At 33.2% G+C, this 24943-nt stretch overlaps 1 protein-coding gene across 2 annotated transcripts in view; it reads left to right on the top strand.

Moving 5' to 3' along the window:
• Uri1 (URI1 prefoldin like chaperone) overlaps positions 1-2544 on the top strand; it is a 65665-nt gene extending 63121 nt beyond the window's left edge. For both annotated transcript variants that reach the window (XM_046448165.2, XM_058580444.1), the window contains one exon: positions 1514-2544. In XM_046448165.2, coding sequence (XP_046304121.1) covers positions 1514-1693 — 180 coding nt within the window. In that variant the 3' untranslated portion in view covers positions 1694-2544. The remainder of the gene's footprint in view (positions 1-1513) is intronic.
• Positions 2545-24943: the final 22399 nt, after the last annotated feature.

Here is a 24943-nt window from a genome sequence, read left to right as displayed (position 1 = left end):
TGTGGTTCTGCTTGTACCAAATATGCTAAAAGGTAATTGTGGATAGAGATTGTTAGCATTTAGAGGACCATACATAAAACTAGATTGGTCTCCTCTTCCCCTAGTAGAATGATCTTATGTGACCCAGAAAATATCTTATTTAATAGTCTGCGATAATGACTGTTAGAAAACAGGTAATAGACTTTTGCCAATAAAAGCTTGAAAATTTGATTTTTGTAAGAACTTTAAAGTATCATAGTATAACTAGAGTTAGAATATGGAACTTATTTTCACCCTATGAGCTTTGTATTTTGTATTGAACTATTATAATAGCTGTTATAATGCTGTTTTATGTTAAAAAATAAATTTTTTAACATCAAAATGAATAGTTCGTGATTATAGCAATAGTTTTAAAAATCATTCTCAGTATCTTTTAAATACCAAACGATTGGGTCTTTCAGAAGTGTTTTAAAGATGATATGAAGACTGTGCTCAGCATAATAAAATGGAGTTTCTAGAAAAGTAAGCTTTGGACTGTTTTTAAGAGCTATACTCCCCAAATATTTTGGGAAGAAGGTAGCATTTCTTGTTTAAGTGGTGGAGTAGGGTGGAGGATCATGGCTTTTCAACTGTTGTCTTAACTAATTTTGAACATTTGATAGACAAAGAGAAGCAAAATATGTATAAAAGTTTACATATCAAATTTTAGTTTGTACTTAAGTTTTTAGAAAATGTAATGAGAGAGGTTTAAAATACCAGAGATCTTAAAAACAATTCCTGGGGCTAGGGTTGTGGCTCAGTGGTAGAGCGCTTGCCTAGCATATGTGAGGCACTGGATTTGATCCTCAGCACCACATAAAAATAAATAAATGTCTATCAACAATTAAAAAAACATTTTTTTAAAAAACCCTCCTAATTTCTGTTTCTAAATTTAATTGCATTAAAATTATAAAGCCTATAGTTAATCACAATAGTGTTAACAGTTTCGTTTTTCAGATTCCACTGATCTCTTAAATAAAATTAAACAGGATGCAGTAAAATACTCAAATAATCATATAACCACTAAAGAGATGTCAGTACTGTTGAAAATAAGATATTGGCTAGCGGGCAGCATGGCCTCCAGAGATCATGTACCAACTGATGCACCGGAGTCTGCATTTGACACCCTAGTATCTTTTTTAATTTAAATACATATTGTTTCACAGTTAGATCTAGACATAATAGAATGTGTAAAAGCTTAGGGCCCCTTTATTTATCATTTTTGTTTTTTCCCAGACAAAATAGGCATTTTGCATATTGTTTCTTGCATGTGTACTATAAAAATTATATTTTGGTGGTGTAAGTAGGAAAAATTTAATGGTACTCAGTTTCTCTCTGAACAATTTATATTCTGATGTTAAAATATTATATATTTCCCAAAATCTTGTGAATTTACTTTTAGTGAGAATAAATGTCTAATTGGTGAATAAAGTAAAGATTTTATGGCATCTTATTTATAGGTTTATTACCATGAATCTGACTTTTTGTCTTCTAGGCTTTTTCTGGAACTGTAATAGAAAAAGAATTTTTATCCTCTTTAACACCACACCCAGCCATTGCTCATCCTGTACTACCCACCATTCCGGAACGAAAAGAAATTCTGTCAGAAGTATCAGAAGAACCTGCAAAAAGGGTTTCAAAGTTCAAAGCTGCCAGATTGCAACAGAAAAACTAGGAAATGGGAGTTTACATCCTAAAACCTAGTTGTGCATTTTTAGAATGTATAAGCAAAATATGTTACATGTAGTTTGAAATAAGGTGTTTTGAGTTAGTTTGGTAGCAAGTTCTCTTATCAGTGATATTACAAAAATCATAGTAAATGTTTGAATACATTAACATTCAGCTTGTTTTGTTAATTCTCTGACTACTAAGTTGGCCTTACAATTTTGAATTATTTTTCAAAGAACACAGTTCATATGCATTGCTTTTGTGTTTTAAACTAAATACAAGCAGTTTTGTACCAGCTGTGATGTTGTGTGTACCATATGGACCATTTAAAAGAATCTTTTAAGATATCAAATAGATTCAACAATTATATTACTTGCTTTTGCATTTTAAAGGCACTTTAAAAAAAATCTACTTCCCTTATAGGTTTTGTAAGCTAGGTGGCTATTTAAAAGAAAGAAAGAAAGAAAAACAAACAAACAAAAACCACTTCCCTTTGAATGTCATACTGTAATCTTTAAGACAGAAAGCTACATGTACCCCATGGGAAAGTTTCTTTGACTGGAAGAATGATATTTTGTAAAGTATTTCTTTTCAAGTAAAAATTTTATGAAACTTGGTCTCTAAAATGTTGCGAACTTTATGATTTAGAACTGAATATGGAAATGTCTTTGATTCATATGTGTATATACCACACAACAGATTCTTGAATTCTTATAATTCCATAGGAACTACTTCTCCCCCTTCTGTATAGTTTTCACTGGGATTACCTTTGGGAGAGAAGGAAAGTTTGTCTAGATGCTTTAAAAAAAAAATGAATGAATGAATGAATTTTTCAAATAAAATTTTCTTATGTTTTAATCTTTCCAACATTTTCATTCTTTAAGCCTACTTTACTACTAGTAAATAACTAGATAACATATTTACTTTGTTACTTTGTAGTAAAATTCCTTAAAGATAAATTTAGTCTAACATTGAAAATTATACTGCAAGTGTTAATAATTAGCTTGATGCATGCTAAAATGTAGCTTTTAAAAAGCATTCTGCATTAGTACTAAAATAAGCCATCAATGCCAGTCCACCCTCTATTCATGGCTAAATATTTAAGGGTTATTTATAGCTTCTTTAATGAATTCTTGCTTAAACAAAGTGAAATTATGTCCTAGAAAAGTAGAAGCTATTTGTAACTAGAACAGCACAACTGTAAAAAGTTTTATGAATATGTATTTTAATGATAAAGGGGTGAGCTTGAATCCCCAGTAATTAGTGGATCATTTAGAACAGAGAACTGATTTTGAAAGATCACCTAAACATGTAGAAAATTTGTTCTTTAGTCAGTTCTGATCAGCTGTATGTTTTGTAGTTAAAAACAGGTTTTCTTTCAGTTCACCCTGTTCATAAACCAAATAGTGCAAACCACTCACAAAGGAGTTCTCCCTTTCTTTCTCAATTGCTATTTAAGTGAACCTTTCTGTGTTAACCCCCACTCCCCGCCCCTGGTTAGAACAAACTTTATTGTAGGACTGTGGTGGTATTTAGAGATGTATAATTTCAAGAGTATTGTCATTAAATATTTTTTCATGTTTATGAACTTCATTTTGAGCCTGCTGTTTATATAGTCTGTTACTTCCTTCAAATAATTTTTCTTTCATAGAATATGGTAGTAGAAACAACAAAAAGTGTTTGATAACATATTTTTTGTATGTTCTGCTCAAGACCATACGAAATAGTGTTGCCCCATTTCATAATTTCAATCTTATAGCAAAGTTTTACATTATAGCTTGAAGTTATTAAATTCAAATTTCCTTGGGACAAAATGAAGCTGGTCTTAAGGGTTCTGCTTTAAACCACTGTAAAACAGAACAGCAGACCAAAACACTCTTTTCTTCACCTTTACTTTGAATTAATTTTAATGCTACCACCAAAAATTGCACCAAACAGTACAGAGATTTCCTGTATGCCTGCTTCCCCCAATATTATAACATACAATGTTTCTACAATGATCAAAACTAGGAAATTTATATTGGTGTAATTCTACAAACTGCAGATCTTAATTTGAATTTCACCAACTTTTTCACTAATGTTCCTTCCAGAATCCTGTATAGTACCCTAACTTTAATTATTATTGTTCCTTAGTCTCCCCTGATCTCTGACAGTTCCTCAGTTTTTCCTTGTCTTTCTTTACTTGACATTTTTGAAGAGTACTGATTGTAGAATGTTCCTCAGTTTTTTTTAAATATATTCACATAATTAGAATGAAGTTTTGCATTTTTGACAAGATTACTATAGATACACATCATATCAAGAGGTTCTTGTTAGAGATACCTTCTGCTGTGTCATTTCAAGAAATCTTTACTTCAAATTGTGAACCGTAATCACTTGGTTAAGATGATGTCTGTCATGGGCTGAGTGGGGCACACCTGTAATCCCAATGGCTCGGGAGGCTGAAGTAGGAGAATGAGAGTTCAAAGCCAGCCTCAGCAAAAGCGAGTCACTGAGCAACTCAGTGAGACACCCTGTCTCTAAATAAAATACAAAATAGGGTAGGGAAATGGCTCAGTGGTCAAGTGCCCCTGAGAGAAGATGTCGTCAGTGGAGCTCTGTCAGGAGGTATCTCTGCTGTAAAGTTTATATCTTTTTCTTTATAGTTAATATCTCAGGGGAGATCATTTAAGATTGTGTAAATCTTTTTTTTTCTCAATGTGGAGCCCACAAATTTTGGCATCTATTGTTGGGTCTTGTCTGAAACAGCACTGTTGTATTTTCCTAATGGTGATTTTCTGTTTTCTCCTTTCCTTCTACGTTTGTTTTTTGGAATTCTTATGTTCTAAACAGTGCCTCCACTCATACCCTGTTAATTTTTATATCAGTGTGGACTCCTGGATATTTATTTTATTCTGTGGATTAAAATTCAAAACTATCATTGTGATGCAGCTCAATTTGTTCTATCTTTGGCCATTAGGAACTCCTTTGCATTGGCTTAGAAGTTCATTCAACAAGTTCTTTATTTTTTTATTTTATTATTTTTGAATACTTTCTTACCCTTTACCACCAAAAATTTTACAGGCTCTGCTTATATATTTACTTGTCCCAGCACTGGAATCAACCACTTCTCCAGGGAACCCTGTCTCTTTATTGGACATTGGGGCTTAGAAACCAACCAACATCTGTTCATGTATTTACTGTCACTGAGCTGTCATTGCTTCTTGTCTTTTTCAGATGAGAGAAATTTATGTGTATACTTACCAACACACACTTTTATATGTTTAATTATATTAAAAACCATGAGCTTATACTGATACTTGATTTTAACTACCATAGGACTTAGGTTTTCAAGTTTTTCCTTGTTTGTGACTTCTTTTCTCCAATATGGATAAACCTGGCTCTTATCTAAATGTATTTATTGTTTTTTGAGTGTAATACTCATTAGTTTGGAAATACTAATTTGTACCCATAGGAGAAACACATTTATTAAGTACATTACACTATTTAAGTATAGTTCTTTTTGTGGTAGCCTCATATTATGTGGAGAAACTGTTTCCCAAAGTTACACAGGCTCATTCTTTTCCACTCTCTTCATTGTAATTGTCATTCATTTGTACTACAGCTAGTTTGTCACTCTCTGAATTCCATTGAGGCTTCTCTGCATATCCTGGTTGGTTTGAATGGTTTATTGAGGGGGGGGGGTCTGTAAAGGAATGTGAACATTAATTTTGGTTCTCAGAGTTGAGAGTTGTATGGAAAGGCATACTTAAGAAAAGTGTCACTCCCTTCCCTGTTTTCTTCTCTCTCTTCAATTCCACCTCCCTCCTTCCCATTCCCAGCTTCTCTGTTAAACCCCTACTTACCCATTTTAACTAACTGATGTTTTTAGTTTCTAGTTTAACATTTCTTTTGCACAAAGAGCAGATGTTTTCTACATATCTTTTTATATTTCTTTAGTTAAGGACACTCTCCACTGCTTTTTAATTAATGTTTCAATTAATAGTACACCCTGGTAACGTCACCATGTCAGTTTATACAGATCTTATTCTTGTTTACAAAGATAGAGTACTCCATTGCATAGGTAGATCACTGTTTGCTCAGCCACTTTTCTATGTATGGGCATTTAGGGTGTTTCCTGTATTTTGCAATTACGTATAACGATGCAGTAAATCACTTTGTATTTTTTGTATCATTGGAGGTTTTATCTTTGAGGTAGATTCCTAAAAGTAGGATAGATGAGCTGTCTGCACAATTAGTATATACTTTTTACTATTACTACATGTTTTCTTTAGCAAAATCTATTTTTATATATATTTGTTTTGTTCCTTCATTGGGGACGTGTTTTTAACATATATGATTGTATATCTGCATTTTATTGAGGATTTTTTTTTTTGTTTGTTTGTCTGCTGGGGATTAGAACCCAGGGTCTTATGCATACTAGGCAAGCATTTTACCACTGAGCTACATTTAAATAATGATTTAGGGAAAATATAGTGTCTTAAACAGACTTTAGTCATTGAAGTATATTGTGTTGTATAGTTATGTTCATTTTGCTACAAAATTTCAAATTACTTATGCTTGTGATTTATATGAATTTTCCATTTATTGTAGTATTTCCAAATTCATAAAATTCACTTGTCTACTTACTTTATGGATTTGTCTTCTCCATAAGAAACAGCTTTCCAGGGTTAAAACTAATCTGTGTGTCCTTTAGTTGAGTGGCATATATATTCCCAGATAAATGCCTCTAAGAATTCCTCAACTACAGTAAATATTTATGGCTTTTGTGTCTAATTTATTGGTCGATAATATCAAATTTTTACATTTTAAAATACTTTCTCAGTTATTTAAATTTTATTTTTGAGGAATATAAGGTAAAAATTTTTGTTGTTCCTTTAACCAATGAATCAGATATTTTTGAGCACTGACTGTCAAACATTTTTTATGAACTTTATGTGAATTATTTTTCATTAACAGCCTAGTAATATGAGTACTACTGTTTTATTTCTCTCCTATTTCCCATTTTAGAGATGTGGAAACAAAGAGAAGGATACAGCTACATTTTAAATCATATGACTATTTAAGTGGGTTAAACCCAAGCATCCTTGCTCCAAAATCAGCTTACTTTAAGACTTTTTTTTTTGGTGGTGGGGGGCATTATCTGCTCTCTCCAAACAAGAGTACTTAGCTAGTAAGAAAATATGTGACCTGTATAATATTTATGATCTTACCATTAGTTCAACTTTTAAAAATATGAATTTGAAACTTGTTTCTTGAACTTCTTACATGAGGGAATTCATTTTGACATCATTGATGGAGTCTCAATGTTAATTTGGCTATATGCATAAAAGAAATCAATATGTAGGTAGAGAATAATAGAAGAGAGATAGTGTAACAATTATTTCATTGAGAAAACATTTTTTTCCTTTACATTAATTTATGTACATACACACACATGAGTTTAGAATTTGTATCTCAAATGGCCTTGGTGACCTTCTTTATCCCTAATGATTTTTTTTTTTTTTTTTTTTTTGCATACCATAGAGGTAGTTAAATATTTTCTTAGTATAACAGGTTTCATCTTTTGTGTGTAAATGTGATATTTTTGTTTTGTTTTTATGTGTGTATTATATGTGTACCTAATGGTAGTAGTATTGTAAATAGTTTTTAACATACTCTGATGATACCCTATAACTGTCAAATATAATTTGTGTTTATTATAATTACTCTTGTTGGGACAACTTCTGCTGTCTCATTTTGGGCATTATGTTCCTGCTTCTTGTTTATTGCTTTTCCCTCCTTACTATTGTTTAGATTCATGCCCCCCCCCCTTGCTCCCACATTCTTGCCACTGATTCAGAAGTTATATACTTGCCATATTATAATTTTGCATGGGACACTGGTTTTTAAAATGTGCACATTTATAGCTACCCTCTTTCTAAAGACAGTATTCTGATCACATCATTATGAAGTTTGTAGTACTTTGGTCCCATTTTTTTTCCCCTAATAGCTTTTTTAAGATATGATTCATACACCATAATCTCCATTTTTAAGTATACATTTTGGAGTTTTAAGTAGATTTCAACTTGTGCTACTTTAGTGGCATATCTTGAGCATATCTTCTTTGAAGTGTATTAAAACTATTTGCACCATTTAAAATTGTTTTATTATTGAGTTGTAAGAGTTCTTTATATATTCTAAATGCAAATTCTTCATCATGTGTGATTTGTAAATATTTTCTCTTAAGTCTGTGGCTTGTCTTTATATTTTTAAAATTTGTCTTTTGAAGCACAAGTCTTTCTTTGGTTTTAATGAAGTTCAGTTGGTAAATTTTAAATTTATGTATTATACATTTGGTGTCTTAAAAATTCTTTGTGTAACCCAAGACTCACAAAGGTTTTTCTCATGTTTACTTCTAGAAGTTTGATAGTTTTAGCTCTCACAGTTAGGAATATGGTCAATTTTGAGTTAATTTTTGTGTATGGTGTGAGGCAAGGGTCTGTATTCAACTTTTTTGTGTGGATAGTTTTGATACTTAGATCATCTTGTTGCTATGAGTGTTTTGACGGTGGCGGCAGCTGCTGCTGCTGCTGCTGCTGCTTCTCCTTCTTCTTCTTCTTCTTTTTTTTTTGGAAATATTTTACCATAAATGTAAGGTTTTTTTTGTGTACTCCTATTATTTCATCTGCTTTTCTTTATGCAGAAATCCCTTTGGGGATTTTTGTACAGATTAGGTTGAATATATAAATGAACTTGAGAAGAATTGCCATGCTAACAATGAGTCTTCTAATCCATGAACATGAAATATTTATTAGTTTAGATCTTGATTAATTTCTCTCAGCAGTGTTTCTTAGTTTTCATTGTGTAACTCTTATACTACTTTTGTTAAGTTTCTAATTTCTTGATTCATTTTGATGCTGTTGTAAGTGGAGATGTTTTCTTAATGTCTTTTTTGAATTATTTTTTGCTAGTATATAGAAATACAACTTTTTTAATATTGACTTTAATTCTACAACCTTACCAAATTCGTTTATTGTTTCTTGTCAAGATATATGTGTGTTAGGGGTATGTGTATTCCTTAACATTTGCTGCAATACAGTGTTTTATCTGTGAATAGAGATTAATTTTTTTTTTCTTGTCTGACAGCTCTGTCTAGAATCTCAAGTAACATTGAAGAGAAGTGAGGAGAATGAACAGCTTTGCCTTGTTTCTGTTCTTAGGGCTAAGCTATTCAGGCTTTCATCATTAAGTATGTTGGCTGTAGGTTTTTCATACCATTCTTGTTTTTCATAGAATTTTTTTTTTTTTTGGTGAGGGTTGAGGGAATATCCTTTTATTAAGAGTTTGTTGGAGTTTCTTTTTATGAATGGGGTTGGATTTTGTGAATTGCTTTTTATGCATCTGTTGTCTTTTATTAATATGCTGTATTACATTAGTTGATCTTCTGATCAACTCTGGGATAAATTTTACTTTATAATATGCATAATCATTTTTATGTTAATGAATTTGGCTTGATGATATTTTGTTGGATATCTGGCATATATTCACAAGAAATTTGGTCTGTCATGTTCAATTCTTGTGATATCTTGGCCTGGCTTTTTATATAAGGATAATTTTGGCCTCACAGAATGAGATAGATTAGTTTATGAAGGACTGGTATTATATCCTTAAATATTTGGTAGAATTTACTAGTGAGATCATCTGGACCTACACTTTCCTTTGTGGGAAGTTTCATAATTGCTATTCAGTTCCTTATGATTTAATTTATATTTTTATATTTTTTCTTGAGGCCATTTTAGACCCAGAATTTGTCCATTTGATATAAATTGTCTTATTTGTCATCATAAAATTATTTGTGGTCTTCCCTTGTAAATTTATTTAATTCCTGTGGAGTTGGTAGTAATTACATTTCTTTTTTTTTTGTAATTACATTTCTGATTTGTGGTATGTTTGTTTTGGGTCAGTCTAACTAAAGTTCTGTTGATTTTGTTGATCTTTTCAGAGAAAACCTTTTGGTTTTGTTTCTCTTCTTGTTTTCTAGGTCATTGATTTCTACTGTATCTTTCTTATTTCCATCTCTTTCCTTGCTTCAGGCTTAATTTGGTCTTTTGTAGTTTTTTTTTTTTTTTTTTCACATGTTATTCATTTGAGATGTTCATTTTCTAATGTAGACATTTAAAAATATAAATTGACCTCTAAATACTGTCTTAGCTGCATCCAGTGAAGTATGATCTATTGTCTTTTCATTTTCTTCTAGCTAAGAATATCTTCTCTTTTCTCTTGAGATGTTATTTTTGAATTGTGGGTTATTTAAATATGTATTGTTTAATTTCTGAATATTAGTGGGTTTTCCAAGTTTTCTTTCTGATGGTCACTCTGTTGTGTCTGAAGAGCATACCTAGTGTATCATACTTAGTGTCTGTTAAAATTTATTAAGACTTTTTAAAATAGATAGTATATGTTTTCTCCTGTGTGCTTCAAAAGATTATGGGTTCTGTTGTATTACAAAGTGCTATATAGACGTCATGTCAGGTTTATTGCTGTTATTGTTTTTTATGTTCTTGATATTTTTTTGGTCTACTTGGTTTATCTGTTATTGGTAGTGAAGTATTGAGGGAGGCCTTAAACTGTTATTGGTGAGTTGTCATATCTTTTACTTTCATTTATTTCTGTTCCATGTGTTTTTTGGATTCTCTTGTTAGGTTTGCCATTGTTAACCATCCTTATTTATTGATATTATAAAATGTCCCTCTCGTAACATTTTAATATTAAAGTCTGTTTTTTTCTGAGATTATTACCACCACCCCAGCTCTGTTGTGGCTACATTTGCATCTCTTTTTAATTGCAACCTTTTGTGATTTTTGGATTTTAATATTTCATGTAAACAACATGTGGTTTAATCTTATTTTTTAAAAAAATTCTGATGGTCTACTTTTTGACTATATCATTTATTCACATAATACTGATATGCTTCATTTACATCTGCCACTTTGCTGGGATGATGATGATTCTCTTCCTCCTCCATTTTTATTGTCTTTGGTTGCCTTTTTTGTGTTAAAAAAATCTTTTTTAGTGTAGCCTTTAATTCCTTTTGTGGGGATGGGGGCAGTTATTGGGATTGAACCCAGGGCCACAGTGCATGCTAGGCAAGAACTTTACCACTGAACTCCATCTGCAGTTTTCTTCTTCTTTTTTTAAAATGATACTTTATATACAACAGGAATTTATTTCTCACTTTTTTTGGAATTTGATCAGTCAAAGATCAAGGCTTATTATTACTGGCTTATTTGGTTCTTGCCAAGTATTCTTTTCCTTCCTTGCAAATGCTGCCTTCTTACTGTGTCCTCACACAGTGGAAGAGAACTTTACTAAGTTTCTCTAGTTGTTACAGGATTCATTTTAACTTACTGTTACTTTAGAATAATACTAAATTCCAGTAAAATGTAGAAACTTTGTTTCAGTATCACTCTAGTCCCTTCCTCTTCCTTGGACCTATTATTATAATATACAATACAAAGTTACACATTTTTCCCCATGGATGGTCTTTTAAATAAGAGAAGAAAGCTAAAAAGTATCTATACTGTCTTTTATATTTGCCTACATAATTACCAGTACTCTTTAATTTTTTTATATGGATTCAAGTTACCATTGATGTCATTTTCCTTTCAGTCTTGTAAGAAAATTTCAGTAGCAAGAAATTCTTTAGCTTTATTTATCATGGATCATCTGTATTTTTGTCTTCTTCTTTTTTTTTTTTTTTTGGAGGACAGTTTTACTGGACAGAGAATGATTATTTGACAGTAGTTAGAATATGTTATACCATTTCCTTCTGGCCTTGTGTGTTTTTATTGGGGTTACCCTGTGTGATGAGTCAAATTTCTCTTACTGCTTTGAAGCTTTTTGTTTGGCTGGGGGTGGATATTTTAATGTTTATCTGGCTTGCATTTTATTGAGCTACTTGGATATGTAGATTAATGCTTTTCATCAAATTTTCAGTTTTCAGACAATTAAAATGTTTTAAGGCCTGTACTTCAAAAAACTTCCAAACTTTTATGGTTTATTCTCCTTTCTGAAACTTAACCATTATGTATATATTAATGATTGGTTATATCCATGGTTTCATGCTCTGTTCATTTTTCACTCTTTTTTTTTTTCTTCCTGCCTTTTGTATTATATCATTCCTATTGATTTATCTTAGGTTTACTGGTTCATCCTTATGTATTCAAATTAATTGTTGAGTTCCTCTAGTGAATTTTTTGCGTTAGTTATTGTGCTTTTCAGCTCCAGAATTTCCATGTGATTCCTTTTTATAATTTTGATCTTTTAAATGGTGTTCTGTGTTTGATTAGGCATTATTTTTATGCTTCATTTAAAGATTATTTCTTTTTGTTCTTTGAACAAATATATATATATGTACATATGTATATATACACGTGCCCGCATGCGTGTGCTCGCTCGCTCTCTCTCTCTCTCTCTCTCTCACACACACACACACACACACACACACACAAACATGGCTGCTTTGAAGTCTGTCTGCCAAGTCCAACATTTGAGACTCTTCCAAAAGTCTGTTTATTGATTCCCTCCACCCCCAGGATATAAGCCATTATTGACTGTTTAAAATTTGACATTAACCGCTCTGGATTCTGATCCCTTTCTACCTGGGCTGCTTGTTGCTTTTTTGTTTGGTTGATTTGGTTTGGTTATGAGATAATCTGTCCAATGTGTGGCCTCTTGATGTCTCACTTGGGTTTTTTGTTTGTTTTTAAGCTGGCTACTTACTGGACATCTTGAGATCAGTATAGTTTAGTGATAAGCCAGTAATTGGTCAAACATTGTACTTAAAATGTCTTGGTTCAGTAAGGCTTTTATTCTTTGTCAGTGGATGACTGGTTTGGAGAACGCATTCATAATTCATGTAATTTACAAGTCTTCTTCAGGAATGTATAAATAGCTAGAGCCTTCTCGGGTCTCCACTTAGCATGCTTATAACTTACTCTATGCCCACTACTTTACAAAAATGCCAGCTTATCAAGGCCCATTGTTGTCCCACTTCATGTGAAATTTCTCGCCAGTCCGCTGATCTCTTGGTTGGCTCAAGCAATGCTGCAACCTCAGTTCAGCTGCAGTATGAGCCTTTCTTATTTGTTTACAACTAAAATTGCTATTGTTTTCAACAAAGCCCCTGGATGGTAAATTTTTTTCACATTGCTACAAATAGATTGATTGAGTCCTCTTCAACAAATTGTCCAGCTTGGAAGTTGTTGGTATGCAAGAAGATGGCTAAAATGTCAGATAGTTCCATCATTCTTACCCAAATTTTAGCAATTTTCTTGGATAAACATTTCTCAATTGTTACACTTTGATCAATCTCTAGAGTCTTGAAGTAATTGTTTTTGATATTTTTGTCCAAGTTTTAAAAAAATAGACTAAAGAGCAAGTTTGGAGTCAGTGATATTGAGCAGACACTAGAGATATCCTGTTTATCCCGTGTCACACATACAAGCCTCCTGAATTTTCAATATTCCCCACTGGAGTGATTCATTTGTTACATTTACTGATCGTACACTGACACATTGTCACGCAAAGTCCATATTTCATCTTAATGTTTACTCTTGCTGTACAACCTGTGGGTTTGGACAGACAAGTAAGGACATATATTTACCATTGTGATATCATACAGAATAATTTCACTGCCCTAAAAATCCTCTGTACTATACATATGCATTCCTCTCTCTGTCCCAATCCCTTACAAGTCTTTTCCAGAAAGTCATAGTCGGCCTTTTCATCTAGGCTTCTTTCATTCAGTAATATTTATTTAAATTTCCTCCATGTCCTCAAGAGTTGATAACTGTAGAATAATATGCCATTGTCATGAGGTGCTACATTTTGTCCATTCCCCTACTAAAGGGCAACTTGGTTGCTTCCAACTTTTGGAAACTATCAAAAAGCGGCCATACTTTGTATACAATCAGAGATATGAAAAACTGTGCTCTATATTTGTAATATGAATTGTAATGCATTCTGCTGTCATATATAACAAATTAGAATAAATTTAATTTAAAAACATGGCCATAAACATCAGTGTGCAGTTTTTCATAAGGATATGTTTTCAGCTACTTTGGGTAAGTACAAAGTGGCATGCTTTATAGGAAATGCAAATTATCTTCCAAAGTAGAGCATAGTTTTGCAATCCCACCATCAATGAATGAGAATTCCCATTGTCCTACATCCTTATTGGCATTTGGTGTCAGTGGTCTGGGTTGTGGCCAAACAAGTAGGAGTGTAGTGGTAATTCATTTTAATTTGCATTTCTCAGATGACATATATAACGTAAAACATTTTATCAAATGCTTATTAGCTGCATGTCTTTTTTTTTGATGAGGTAATCTGTTAAGAATTTGTTATATTTTAATCAGGTCGTTGTTCTTATTGAGTTTAAAAGTTCTTTATATGTTTTTGATAATATTCCTTTATCAGAAATGTATTGAAAACATTTTCTTCCTGTGTGGTTTATTTTTTCATTCTCTTGACAGTGTCTTTGACAAAGCAAAAAAATTTAATGAAGTCTGTCCATTATGCTATATTCACAGTCTTATTCCCTAGAACCTTCCCTTTCTCTCTCCTCCCAGATCTGCTGCTCTGATCTTCCTTCTACTATTATTGTTTCAATTGGTGCACAACTAATGTATATATACATACATATATGTGCAGGATTCATTGTGGTATATTCACACATGGACGTTAGGATAATTTGTTAGATTTTGTTCCCTAGTACTTCCCACCAATCTCCCTTCCTCCCTCTCTCTCTCTCAATCCCCTTCCTGTATTCTATTGGTCTCCCTTCTATTTTCATGAAGTCTTACCTCTCCTTTTTTTTACTCTCTCTCTAGCCTCTGCTTGTGCGAGAAAACATTTGACACTTGACTTTCTAAGTTCGGCTTATTTCACTTTGTGTGATGTTCTCCAATTCTATCAATTTACTAGCAAATAATGTAATTTCATTCTTTTTTATGGCTGAGTGAAACTCCATTGTGTATATGTACAACATTTTCTTTATCCATCTATTTAGGGCACCTAGGCAGATTCAATAACTTGGCTATTGTGAATTGTATTGCTATAAAAATTGGTATGCATGTATCACTTATGGTATGCTTATTTTAGTTCTTTTGGAAAAATATCAAGGAGTAGTATAGTTGGGTTATATGATGGTCCATTCCTGGTCTTTTGTTGAGTTTCCAAACTGCTTTCCAAGTGTTTGTACTCATTTGAAGTCCCACCAACAATGTGTAAGTGTACCTTTTTCCCTGTATCCTTACTAGCATTTGTTGTTATTTGCATTTTTTGATGACTGGCATTCTAACTAGAGTGAGATGAGAGCTCAGTTTAATTTTGATTTGCATTTTGCAATTTTTCATATATTTGATGGTATTTTTTTCTTTCTTTTTAACTAAATGTCTCTTTAATTCATTTGCTCATTTATTGATTGTGTTATTTGGGAATTTCTGAATATTAATCCTCTGTTGAAAGAGTAGCTGGCAAAGATCTTTGTTTTCTCAGTCTGTAGGCTCTCTCTTTACATTCTTAATTATTTCCTTTGCTGTGCAGAAGCTTTTAAACTTGATGCCCTTCTACTTATTGTATTTTTCTCCCTCCCCTCCCCTCCCCTCCCCTCCCCTCCCCTCCCCTTCCCTTCCCTTCCCTTTTGGTATCAGGGATTTAATTCACATCTCAATCCTTTTTATTTTTTAGTTTGAGAGAGGTGCTCACTGAATTGCTGAAGCTGACTTTGAATTTGGTATCCTCCTGTCTCAGCCTCCCAAGCTTCTGGGATTACAGGTGTAGACCACCACACCACACCCTGTCTTGTTTGTATTTTGAGCTTTAGGAATTTTATTAAGAAAGTTAGTGCCTGTATGTTGAAGTGTTGACTCTATGTTTTGTTCTAGTAGTTGCAATGTTTCTAGTCTAATTCCTAGGTCTTTGATCCACTTCAAGTTTATTTTTGTAGGGTGAGAAATAGAGATCTAGTTTTATTCTTCTACATATAGATATCCAGTTTTCCCAGATCCCACCCTTTTTTTAAGGTTTTTTTTTTTTTTTTTCTCCAGTGTTTGTTTTGACATCTTTGTCAAGGACCTGTAGTTAGGGAGGTTTATCTCTGTGTCTTCTATGCCATTGATCTTCATTCTTTATGTCTGTTTTTATGCCAATACAATGCTGATTTTGTTACTATAGCTCTGTAGTATAATTTGAGATTAGGTATTGTGATGCCTCCAATATCAATGTTGTTTGGGTTGTTCTTAATCTTTTATTCTTCCATATGAATTTCAGGACTGTTTTTCTTGGTCTGTTAAGAATGCCATTGGTATTTTGATGTGAATTGCATTGAATCTGTATGGTGCTTTTGGTAGTATGGCCATTTTAACAATATTATTTTTTTCTACCCAAGAACATGTGTGGTTTTTTCGTCTTCAACAGTCATCTTCACATTCCTTCTTATATGTCATTTTTTAAAAAAATATTTTTTTAGTTGTAAATGGATCTATTATTTAATATTTTTTTGCAGTGCTGAGGATCAAACCCAGGGCCTACACATGCCAGGCAAGTGCTCCACCACTGAGCTATGACTCCAGCCCCTCTTCTTAAGCCATTTTCATTGTAGAAGTCTTTCAGTTCCTTAGTTTTATTCCAAAGTATTATTTTGGTTTTTTAGAGGTTATTATGAATGGGATAGTTTCCCTGATTTCTTTTTCAGTAGATTCATTATTGGTGTATATTAAAATTATTGATTTGTGTATGTTGATCTTTTATCCTGCTACTTTGCTGAATTTGTTTTTTAGCCCTAAAAGTCTTCTGGTGGAGTTGTTTGGGTCTTCTAAGTGTAGGATCATGTCATCAGCAAACAGAGGTAATTTGACTTCTTCCTTTCCTGTTTGTCTCTTTAATTTCCTTCTCTTGCCAATTTCTTGGCAAAAGGATTAAGAACTATATTGAGTAGAAAGAGTAAGAGTGGACATTTTTATGCTATTTTTTTTTTTTTTTTTGTACCAGGGATTGCTCAGGGGCACTTGACCACTGAGCCACATCTCTGGCCCTATTTTGTATTTTATTTAGAGACAGGGTTTCACTGAGTTGCCTAGCACCTTGCTTTTTGCTGAGGCTGGCTTTGAACTTGTGATCCTCTTCAGCTTCCTGAGCTACTGGGATTACAGGTGTGCACCACTGCACCTGGCTATTCTAGATTTTTGTGGAAGTACTTTTAGTTATTCTCCATTTACTGTGATGTTGGTTTTAGGTTTGTCATAGATAGCTTTAATGATGTTGAAGTAAGTTCCTTCTATCCCTAGATTCTCAGAGTGTTTAATGTGAATAGTGTTGAATTTTGTTGAAGGTTTTTTTTCCTACATCTATTAAGATGATTGTGTGGTTTTTTTTTTTGTTTGTTTGTTTGTTTTTTTTTTGGATTATGTGGGTTTTGTCCTTAATTCTATTTATGTGGTCAGTTACATTTATTGATTTGTGTATATTGAACCAACCTTGCATCCCTGGGATGAAAACAACTTTGTCAAGGTACACAATCTTGTTAATGTGTTTTTTATTTTTTAATCTTTTTTAGTTGTTGATGGACCTTTATTTATTTTTATGTGGTGCTGAGAATTGAATCCAGTGCCTCACACATGCCAGGCAAGCACCTCTACCACTGAGCCACAACCCAGCCTCTTGTTTAATGTGTTTTGGAATGTGGATTGCTAATATTTTTTTAAGGATTTTTGTGTTTATTGTTCATCAAGATGTTGTTCTATAGTCTTATTTCCTTGATGTGTCTTTATTTGGGTTTGGTATCAGAGTTATATAGGCTCCATAGAATGAAGTTGAGAGTGTTCACTCCTTTTCTATTTACTGAAATAATTTGAGGAGGATTTGTGTTAGTTCTTCTTTAAAGGTCCAGGAGAACTCAGCTGAGAATTTGTGTGGTCCTCAGCTGATATTTTAGGCATAAATATTTACTATTGTTATATCTCTTTATTGAATTGTTCCCTTTACCAGTATGTAGTAACTTGGTCTTTGTTTCTTTTGATTAATTTTTATTGAAATCTGCTTTGTCAGATATGAGAATAGCAGCTGGGTGTGGTGGTGCACTTCTGTAATCTCACCATCTTGGGAGGCTGAGACAGGAAGATTATGAGTTAAAGCCAGCCTCAGCAAAAGTGAGGCACTGAGCAACTCAGTGAGACCCTGTCTCTAAATTAAATACAAAATGGGGCTGGAGATGTGGCTCAGTGCTTGAGTGCCCCTGAGTTCAATCCCTGGTACAAAAAGAAAAGAAAAGAAATAGCTTCTCCTGCTTGTTTTCCAGCTTCATTTATATGGAATATCTTTTTCCATTCTTTTACGTTCAGTCTTTGGATATCTTTGCATCTAAAATGAGTCTCTTGCAAATAGCATATGGTTGAGTCTTGTTTTTCAATCTACTCTATCAGTCTGTGTCTTTTAAATGAACAGCCAAGACCATTTACATTCAGTACTATGGAGAAATGTTTATTATTTTCTGCCATTTTAATTTCTTTAATACATATAATTTGTTCTTAATTTGTATTTGCTTAACTTCTTTTCTAATGAGCTTCATCCCTTTTGTGATTTTTCTCTCCCTTATCCTGTGTGTTAAAGTATTGCTGAAGCTTGAGCATGGTTAGAGCATGTGTAAAGCAAGGTGCACTGTCTCATGGCTGGGTTGTCGGTGTAGCTCAGCAGCAGCGTCTCTACCCTGTGAACTTGTAGTGTCCTGTTAGATTCCTAGCACCTCTCCAAAAAGGGGGAAACAACAGCAACAACATCAGCAGCACAAACAATATGCAACATTAAAATAAATACTTTGTGCTTGCTATGATGTCTGTAGCTATTAATTACCACAAAAAGAGGAGTGGTTGGGTCAGAAATTAATAACAGCAACAACAATAAATAGCCCTGAGCCAGATCTAGCATTAATGAAAACAGCAGGTGTCAGTTGCACTGTTCATAGTACTAATAACCACAGCAACATGAATGGTGGGACAGCAATCATATAAATTAAATTGTTCTAAAATAAGACAGTAAAATTACAGTTAATAGAAGAAAAATGAAGGCAAAAAAATTTTTAAAATATTCAAAATGTGAACATAGAGAAAGCAAGTGACAGCTAGCTATAAAGCAGAAGAAAAATAAAAGGACAAGAAAGTTTAGCTATTAAGAGGGAGAAGAAAGGAAATGAAGAGCAATGAGAAACAAAAACAAGCAAATGAAAAAATCCTAACCCTCAAACGATAAAGCGGAAGTAACAAATGGATGAAAAAATGATATAAAAATATGTATATGTAAAACACACACACACACTAGATTGATGCACCCCCAGACAGGGGCAAATGCAGAATTCTCAATGCAAAATTCCAGTAGCTGGGGTTTGGTTCTAATCAAACATTTGGAACTTTTTCAGGTGGTATATACTCCAGAGAGATTAGATCAATACCTGTACAGGGCCAGGCAGATGGTGATCTCTGCTGGGCATCTATATTTCAGGGACCTCCAGAGAACTTTACTCATATGGAGGGATAAGCAACCCTCCACAGGTCTCCTACCACTTGTGAGTGTGGGCTTCCCAAGTCAGTCTCTGATAGAAATCATGCTCACCTGTCCAATTTGTGGACCCTTGTCACCTGGTCATGGAAGTTGCAAGACTCAAAGGGAAAGTGAGTCATACTAGGCACACCCTAGCCACACAATAGGCTCTTGGGAGGACAATATGGCAATATTTGCTGTGATCTGGTATTCCAAAGCAGCAAGCTGCAGTGTGGCCACTCTAAAATGGTTCCCCACCTCAGTTCTCCACTTGCTGGTTAAAAAGCACAAAGCCCATTCCAAATAGCATCTCTCTACACAGCCTCTGGTCAAGTTAAATTCAGACTCCTTTTCTGTTCTACAGGCTTTTATATGCCAAATTTGCTTGCTGTGTTTCTTTTCTTTTGTGTTGTCTTTCTCTTGTGCAGTGAATTAGTGGTGCTTTTGCCACCAACTTGAATCCAATGTACTCTTTTGCTCTTTGTTCAGAGCACCTGAATTTCTGGGTGTCTATAATTCTGTGACTATCTGATATTGAATTTCAGTTAATTACCTCTGTCACTTAGCTGAAGTGTGATATTCCTGCTGCTTCAATCCTGAGCCACAGAGCAACTGAAAAGTGCAGACTTCCTCTAATCTGCCATCTTTGATCTCCATAAAGTCCATCCCATCAATTTTTTAAAAAATTTTTTAGTTGTAAATGAACACAACACCTTCATTTTGTTTGTTTGTTTATTTATATGTGGTGCTGACATTCAAACCCAGTACCACACACAAGTTAGTTGCAAGCACTCTACCACTGAGCTACAACCCTACCCCTCATCAATTTTTTCTTTGAAGGACTGTGCCTTTGGTGTCATTGATACCTGGAAGGCTAAACCAAATTTTTTACAGATTTTCTTCCTGTGTTCTATGAGTTTTATTGTTTGCTTTTATGTTTATACTGTGATCCATTTTCAGTTAATTTTTGGGAAGAGTGTAAGAAACATTTTTTTTTCATGTGAATGTCAAGTTGTTCAAGCATCACTTGTTGAAAAGGCTCCAGTGTGTTGCATTTATTCCTTTTAAAGATCAGTAGACATATGTCTAAATTTCCATATTCTGTCACACTGATGAATTTGTTTCTTCTTTAGTCAATACTATCTTAATTACTGTAGCTTTGTAGTAAGTCTTGAAGTCAGGAACTTCAGTTCTCCTACTTTATTCTAATCTTTCTACATCATGTTGGGCCTTCTGGGTATTTTTCCTTTCCATGTAAACTTTAAAATCAGTTTGCTGACATTCCCAAATTAACTTGTTGGGATTATGATTGTGATTGCATTAAATCTGTAGATTAAATTGGGAAGAACTGACATTGTGACAGTCTTGAATCTTCTTATGTATGAATATGGAATACCTCTCCATTTATTTGGTTCTTTGATTTCTCTCAACAGAGTTTTGCAATTTTCCTCATAATTGCTTATAGCTTCAGAAGGTTTTTTCCCCTGTGAATTCTTTTAGATTATCTCCAAAGAAATTCATGTCATCTCTGAACCAAGATAATTTTAATTTTTCTTTACAAGCCTGTGTATCTTTTATTTCCTTTTCTTGTCTTATTGCATTAGCAAAGGCTTCTGGTACAGTGTTGCAAAGGAGTATTTAGAGGAGATATTCTTGTCTTGTTTCTGACCTTAGTGGGAAAACATTGTTTATCACCATTAAGTATCTTAGCTATAGATTCTTCATAAATACTCTTTATCAAATTGAGATATTCCCTCTATTTCACATTTCCTGAGAGATTTTTTTTAATGATGACAAATGGGTATTGTATTTTGCCAAATGTCTTTTCTTTATTGATAAGATCATGTGATTTTTCTTCTCTTAACTTATGTGGATTACCTTAGTAGATTTTCAGATGTTGAACCAGTTTTGCATACCTGTGATAAATTCCACTTGGTAATGGTGTACATTTCTTTTTATGCTTTACTAGATTCAACTTGCTAATACCTTGTTGAAAATTTTTGTGTCCCTGTTCATAAGGAATATTTCTCTGTACTTTCTTTTAATACCTTACTTTTAATACCTGAACTCAGAATGGGTTGGAGAGTATTCTCCCTGCCTCTCTTCTGAAAGAGATTGGAGAGAATTGATATAATTTCTTCTTAAATGTTTGATAGAATTCATTAGCATACTCATATGTGCCTGGTGCTTTCTGTTTTGAAATGTTATTATTTTGATTCCTTTATATAACTTTGATTGCATATTCTTGTGAGTTTTGGCAGATTGTGTCTTTCAAGAATTGGTCCATTTTTTCTAGGTTTTCACATTTGTGGGCATAGAGTTACTAATTGCAGGTCATCATTGTAATCTCCATAGGATTTGTAGTGATGTTCACTCATTTCTGATATTAGCAACTTGGATCCTCTCTTTTGTTCTTACCCTGACTAGTGGCTTATTTATTTACTCAAAGAATCAGCTTTTGATTTGGTTGATTTTTCCCTGCTGATTTCCAGTTTTAAAATTTCACTGATTTCTGCTTTAATTTTTGATCATTTTTCTAACTTTGGAATTAATGTTCTCTTTTTATTGTTTCTTAGGGTTGAAGCCTAGATGATTAATTTTAGATGTTCTTTTAAAATAATATATTTTCGACGTTATAAATTCTCCTCTAAGCACTGTTCTCACTGCATCCCATGAATTTTGAAAAGTTGTGTTTTCACTTTTATTTAGTTTAAAATATTTTAAAATTTTTCTTGATTTTTTTTTTCTTTGATCTGTGTGTTTTCTTAGAAGTGTGTTGTTTAATCTCCAAATGTTTGGGAGATTTTCCTACTACATTTTGATTGCTTTCTAGTTTAATCCATTGTGGTCAAAATGTAGATATTGTGTGGTTTTTATTTTTTTACATTTGTGTAATATGTCTCTTGTTTTCCGAAATGTGGTTTCTCTTGGTTAAATTTCTGTGTTATTTTGGGAAAAAAAATGTGTGTACTTTTATTTTTGAATGAAGTAGTTCAGCTGTGTCCTTACCATTTTTTTTTTTTTTTTTTGCCAGCTTGTATCTGCCTATTTCTATTAGAGTGGCATTGAAGAAGTCCCCAACTATACTAAGCAGTTCATCCATTTATCCTTGCAGTTACATTAGTTTTTGCCTTATGTAGTTTGATGCTCTGTTGTTAGGCACTTACAAAATAAGGATTGTTATGTCTTGGGAAATTGACCCATATGTCATTATATAATTTCCCCTTTCCCTCCTGAACTTTCTTTGCTCTGAAGTCTGCTTTTCTGAAATTGATAGAATTACTTTTGCTTTCTTTTGATTAGTATTAGTATGGTTTATCTTTCTCCATCCATTCAATTTTAATCTATATGTGTCTTTAAAAATTTATAGTTAAAATGAGTTTATTATAGAAATATGTAGTTGAGTCTTACTTTTGAATCCACTCTGACAGTCTTTTAATTGGTCCTTGTAGGCCATTGGTATTTCAAATGATTATTGATTCAGTTAAATTAATGTCTACCATATTTGTTAATTTGTTGCCCTTGTTTTTATTTTATCTTCCACTCCTTTTCTGCCTTTTTGGACTTTAGTTGAACATTTTATATGGTTCTATTTTCTTTCTTTTCCTTCCATTATCAGCTATACTTCATCTACCTTCTTCTTATTATTTTTTTCTTTTTTAGTGGTTGCCCTAAAGTTTGTAATACATCTACAACTGATCCAAATCCACTTTCAAATAACCCATACCACTACATAGATAATGAAATGCCTTATAATAAAATAGTCCTCATACCTTCCTCTCATTCCTTATCATTCCTGTCATTCATTTCACTTACACACATATGTGCACATATATATATATATATGTATATACACATATAAGCACATATATGCACATAAGAGCACATAATTAAATACATTGTTATTGTTATTATTTTGTTGGACCAAAGTAAGTTTTTGTTTAACCTTCATTTAGTTCATCTTCAGTGCTCACTCTTGTTTTTCTTGTCTGTAAAGAACTTTTTATTTTAATATTTATTTTTTAGTTTTCGGTGGACACAACATCATTATTTTATTTTTATGTGGTGCTGAGGATCGAACCCAGCGCCCTGCGCATGCCAGGCAAGCGCGCTACCGCTTGAGCCACATCCCCAGCCCCTGTAAAGAACTTTAACATTTCTTACAAGGCTGATCTACTGGAAACAATTTTCCTCAAAGTTTTCTTTCTTCCTTCCATTTTTCTTTCCCTTTTTCTTCTTTCTTTTTGTCTGAGAAAGTATTTGTCCTTTCAAAGGATACTTTACAAGGTACAAAATTCTAGGTTGGAATGTTTTTCTCTCGACACTTTAAATATTTCACTTTTTTCTTGTTTGCATGGATTCTGAAGAGAAGTCAGGTGTAATTCTTATCTTTGCTCCCCTATGAGTAATATGTCCTCCCCCCACACCCCTTTGGCTTTTTTTTAACTATATGCATAGATATAATGGGGTGTTATTTTTTTTTAAATTTGAATGTGTACATTTATCCAGCTTGGTGTTCTCTGAGCTTCCTGAATTTGTGATTTGGAGTTTGACATTGATTCAAGGGAAATTCTCAGTCATTATTATTTTACATATTTCTTCTCTTTGTATTCCCCTAATGCATATTTTAGACCTTCTATATTTATTCCCTAATTCTTGCATATTCTGTTCAAATTTTTCAGTCCTTCTTCTGTTTGCTTTTCAATTTTTGAGGTTTCTGATGAGATACTCCCAAGTTCAGATTCTTAGCCATATTCAGTATACTAATGAGACCATCAAACATATTCTTCATTTCTGTTAAAGTATTTTTCATCTCTAGCATGTCTTTTTGATACTTTTTAGGATTTCCCATCTCTCTGCTTACTTTGTTCACTTGTTCTTGCATACTATCTACTTTATTTATACTATCTACTTTAGATAAAGTAGATACTAAAGTAGATTCATATACTAATTCATATTAGTATATGAATCACAGTTGTTTTAAATTCCTGGCCTGATAATTCTAGCAACCCTCTTACATCTGCGTCTGGCTCAATCTCTTCAAGCTCTGTTTGCCCTGAGTATACTTTGTAAATTTCCTTGATAGCTGGACAAGATGTCTTGGGTAAAAGGAACTGCTGTAAATAAGGTGATGCAGTAGGTAAGGTCTGGGAGAAAGGGAAGTATTCTATCGGCCTATAATTAGGTCTCAGTCTTTTAAGTGAGCCTGTCTCTAGGCTGTGAACTTCACATGTACATCTTATTTCCCCCACCCCTATGAAGGAAGGATGGCTTAGCTAGAATTTGATGTTTGACTTCTCTCACATGGAAGGTAGAGTTGTCTGAGAGCGGCTATTTCCCTTCCCCCAGGCCGTGTAGGGTCTTTCTTATAAAACCCAAATAGTTTAGGCTCTGATAAATTTTTGTTGTTGTCCCCCCACCTGGAGGGCAGACCTTACTTCTAGCAAGGTCTTTCTTGTTTGTATTATTTCTGAGGATAAGTCTCAGCTTTGCTCCTCTATAGTTAACACGCTTTCCCCCTCTGGATTTTTTTTTTTTCCTTTTGATTTTCTGTAGTTTGAAAATGATATTCCTTGGTGTAAGGGTTTAAAATTTTTTCGTGTACATTTATCCTGCTTGGTGTTCTCTGAACTTCCTGAATCCAAGACTGCCTATTTCAAAATGTTCCCTCCCCCGACAT

The sequence above is a fragment of the Marmota monax genome, unplaced genomic scaffold (genome assembly GCF_021218885.2).
Source record: "Marmota monax isolate L192 unplaced genomic scaffold, Marmota_monax_Labrador192_F-V1.1 WCK01_AAM20220418_F8-fsc00101, whole genome shotgun sequence".
Lineage (NCBI taxonomy): Eukaryota > Metazoa > Chordata > Mammalia > Rodentia > Sciuridae > Marmota > Marmota monax.
The sequence above is the reverse complement of the archived record's forward strand: the minus strand, read 5'-3'. Positions and strand labels throughout refer to the sequence as shown.